Here is a 4,263-nt window from a genome sequence, read left to right on the forward strand (position 1 = left end):
CAAGTTGAGGGCTTGGAGACCCTCATGCCAAACTTCCCTAGCGTACAGACACTGGATCAAAATATGCTCAGCGTTGTCCTCTTCCTGCAGGCACGTGTAACAAGCTGAGGGGCTATCCTGAAGCCCATGCTTAGCTCGTCAATCCGAGGTCCAAATGCGATGCTGCACGGCCAGCCAAGCAAAAATCTTGCACTTAAGAAGTGCCCAACTCTTCCAGATGCAAGAAGCGAAAGGCACCCTCTGGGTTCCGAGGCAAAGGCGATGATATGTGGATCTCGCAGTGTAACTACCCGAGGGGTCTGCCGGCCAAGAGAAGCAATCCGGTCCGTTCGGATCACGCTCGATCGTGCTAATAGCCAAGTTGAGGTGCACAAGCTGCATATGCCCAACGAATGTGAGATCACCAGTCACATCCTGCAACCATTTGCCATTGTCCATGCCCTCACTGACTGTGCGCCTGTTCCTCGTGCGAGTAGCCACCATGGCATGGATAGGCGGAGCAATATCCGCGGCCGCAAAACCGTGAATCCATCTGTCTCTCCAGAACAACACCTTGGTGCCATCTCCAACCTCAATCTTGACTAGGCTATCAAACACTGCACGGGCTTGTCTGTCCTCAGTCATAGCCAAGCCTTGCCATGGTCTTTGCGGATCCGTCCGTTTCAGCCACTCCCATCTGACTCTTAGTGCGATCCCCTGCAGCTCCAGGTTTCTGACTCCCAGACCCCCAAGGAACGTGGGCCTACAGATCGTGTTCCAGGCCACCAAGCACTGCCCACCGTTCACCTTGTCCTTCCTAGCCCAGAAAAACGCACGCATCCATTGATCGATTTCCTCCAACACCCAGGCTGGTGCCTCAGCAATCATGAAATGATGTATGGGTTTAGCGGCCACCACTGACTTAACAAGCACAAGACGACCTGATCTCTGGAGCAGCCCACGTTGCCAGGCCGGGGCGCAACGCTTAGCTTGATCTACCATCGGTTGCCAGTCAGCACGGCTAAGTTGGTGAATTGCGAGCTGCAAACCTAGATACTTGCAAGGAAAAGTTCCCATATTGCATTGCAGCAAAGCAACCACCCTATCCCTGTCTGAAGCATCCCCATGGATCATCACCGCAGATGACTTGAGATAGTTCACTTGAAGGCCCGACGCGTCACCGAACATCTTGAGAGCTTCTTTAACAAATCTCAGATCCACCTCAGAGGGCTTGACAAACATAGCCACATCGACTCATTTGGATCTTCAAAATGACTTGGTTGAGCACGTCACATTGGCAACCAATAGATGTAATGGTTCATTATGTTCATTCAAGACAATTTTGATTTGGTTGTAAAACTATTTTATTAGAGACAATTTCGATTGGGTTGTAAAACTATTTTTATTTTCAGACAATTAATATTAGGACGTGCAAACTTGTTTTGATATCAATATATGGGCATTTTTTGCCGCGACAGACAGGATGGGGCCAAAGGATGCGGCCGTGCGCTGGACGCACGGCCACCGCATTTCAGGACAGACCCGGACACGACCCCATTGCCCTACCCAAATGGACCGAATCCGAGCAAAGCGGATGTCCGTTTAGGGTCGCGCGATGGAGTTGGCCCTATGTCGCAACACTTTTGTGCTATAGTCTACACACAGCACAAAAACTCTCTTCACCCGCAAAAAAAAAAGCACAAGAACTCTTGAAGGCACTGACATATTCGTACAACCACTGGGCCGGGTGCCAGTGTGCGACAGGCATGGATCATTCGATGCGGATCGAGAAATTACGGTCGCGGTCGCCAGAAGGCGCGAGGGGACGAATGACGGGGTGCATCGCGATCCGACGTGGCCCAATGGCGCGGCGCGGGGCCTTATCCGATGGTATCGCGCCTCATCCCAACTCCATCCACACACACACCACAAGTACTCTCGCGCCTCCGGACCCCACCGATCACCTTAGTTAACGCGACACACACCATACCCACGCGCACTCACGCACAGTCCTACCTAAGCTAAGCTAAACAGCAGCGCGCGAGCAATGGCGTCCACCTCCTGCTTCCTCCACCAGTCCACCGCGCGCCTGGCCGCCTCGGCACGCCCTGCGCCCGCCGTCGGGCGCACCCAGCTGTTCGTCTGCAAGGCGCAGAAGAGCGACGAGGCTGCATCTGACGCTGCCGTCGTCACCAGCCGGCGCGCCGCGCTGTCCCTCCTCGCCGGTGCGGCCGCCGTCGCCGTCAAGGTCTCCCCCGCCGCTGCCGCCTACGGAGAAGCAGGTACGAGCTAGTGGCCGTGTATGTGAGCGACAGCGACTGTAAGGTTCGGTTTCGGATGACTGACTTCGCGAATGAATATGTTTGCAGCGAACGTGTTCGGCAAGGCGAAGAAGAACACGGACTTCGTGGCGTACAGCGGCGAGGGGTTCAAACTGATGATCCCGGCCAAGTGGAACCCCAGCAAGGAGCGTGAGTTCCCTGGGCAGGTGCTCCGCTACGAGGACAACTTCGACGCCACCAGCAACCTCTCCGTTATAATCAACCCCACCACCAAGAAGACCATCACCGACTACGGTTCCCCTGAGGAGTTCCTCTCCCAGGTCGGCTTCCTCCTCGGCCAGCAGTCCTACGGTGGCAAGACCGACTCCGAGGTTTAATAACTCCTTCCTTTCTTCTTCTTTTTCTTCTTTGTCGCACCTGCATGCATTTCCCAAGTGTGCTGACGATGTGAGGGTGCAGGGTGGGTTTGAGTCAGACGCTGTGGCGACGGCGAACGTGCTGGAGAGCTCGGCGCCGGTGGTGGACGGTAAGCAGTACTACAGCATAACGGTGCTCACGAGGACCGCGGACGGAGACGAGGGAGGGAAGCACCAGCTCATCACCGCCACCGTCGCCGACGGCAAGCTCTACGTCTGCAAGGCGCAAGCCGGAGACAAGAGGTGGTTCAAGGGCGCCAAGAAGTTCGTCGAGAACGCCGCAGGATCCTTCAGCGTCGCATAAATATACACGACCGACCGGTGAATTAAATGGAAATTTCCTCAGAGATGCACCGTGTAGAGACCGATCGAGGGCATGCATGTGTGTTTCTTTGATTTGTACATGAGGATGGATGAACTAAGAGAGGTCGATTTCCCTCAAGGATTCATGTGTGCACAATGATTAAGAAATCTTAGTAATAATGTTTCATTTTTGTATCTCCTTATCTTTGTTGGCAGCGCTTCAATTTAGCATTGTGAAGAATGTGTCTATATAAGTTCGGTTTTGCTAATCCTTAGCTGATTGGAATGTAAAATCACGTCAGTAACAAGGCGCAGGGTAGCCATCGAGGCCGAGCCAGGAGCGAGACGGAGGTGCTGGCGAGACCTCTTGCAGTGGGCAATGGCTCTCTGGATGGCCCCCTCCTGCAGAAGCTTGTATGCTTCTAGGGTGTCAAGCCCTAAGGAGAACGGCGCAGGGGTGGCGCGGATGGCCTTGGTGGGTCTGATGGTCCTCCAGACAACCTTGGGTGGCGAGTGCGGGCCGGGTCTGGTGGAGAACCGGCGACTTGATGTGGAGCTTCAGTCCTTTCCAGCGGGCGTGGAGGCGGGGCAGAGAATGCGGGTTGAGATCTTGGCGTTGGGCGCCGGGGCGTGTTTGAGGAGCCAATGGGGACTAGGGCATTAGACTGGCTGCTCGGCGATCGGAGTTCCCGGCTGCCATAAGTGGCCCTCATCCGCTGTGGCGGCGTCCGCGTTTTCCGGTGCGGTTGCCGGCAGTGTGTTGGCGGTGTCGGCTTGTCGTTAGGCAAGGAGTTTGACATGGTCCTCCCGCCTAGGGTTGCTGCTCCTCAAGCGGGTCCTGACGCGGCGTCGTCTTAGAGTCGGGATGCTCGGCTGTGGGTCCCCGTCGGTCACGCCAAAGTGGGTATTTGCGGTTGGTTGGGGAGGCGTCTTCGCGTTATGGCGTCGGTGGTGGTCTATGGCAGTGGTGAGTGGGACTGTGTGGTGCCAGCGGGCAGATGTGTCGGGGGTATACCCCACGGTATGACCCAACTAGTGGTACAACCCGACCGGGACTTGGCGCCTCATGATAACCCAGCCCATTAGACGGAGCAGGGAACAAGACCCAGGACACAAATGGCAGCTTGGGAGAAGGCCGACTCGTGATCAGGGTGTTCGATGAGCCGGCTCGCACTACAAAAAAAGACACATCCGTGACATTTTGGGCCGAATGATTTTTTTCCTGTCATGCTTATGACACTTCTATGACGATAATTGTGACAAAACCCGGTATCATCATAGAT

The 4,263-nt window shown here is 55.2% G+C and overlaps 1 protein-coding gene across 1 annotated transcript; it reads left to right on the forward strand.

Annotated features, from left to right (window-relative positions):
* The first annotated feature begins 1,942 nt into the window (after positions 1-1,942).
* LOC123052884 (oxygen-evolving enhancer protein 2, chloroplastic-like) lies at positions 1,943-3,175 on the forward strand. The gene is made up of 3 exons (XM_044476246.1): positions 1,943-2,261; positions 2,349-2,632; positions 2,721-3,175. The coding sequence occupies exons 1-3, from the start codon at positions 2,027-2,029 to the stop codon at positions 2,979-2,981; spliced, it is 780 nt and encodes a 259-aa protein (XP_044332181.1). The 5' UTR covers positions 1,943-2,026; the 3' UTR covers positions 2,982-3,175.
* Positions 3,176-4,263: the final 1,088 nt, after the last annotated feature.

The sequence above is a fragment of the Triticum aestivum genome, chromosome 2D (assembly GCF_018294505.1).
Source record: "Triticum aestivum cultivar Chinese Spring chromosome 2D, IWGSC CS RefSeq v2.1, whole genome shotgun sequence".
Taxonomy (NCBI): Eukaryota; Viridiplantae; Streptophyta; class Magnoliopsida; order Poales; family Poaceae; genus Triticum; species Triticum aestivum.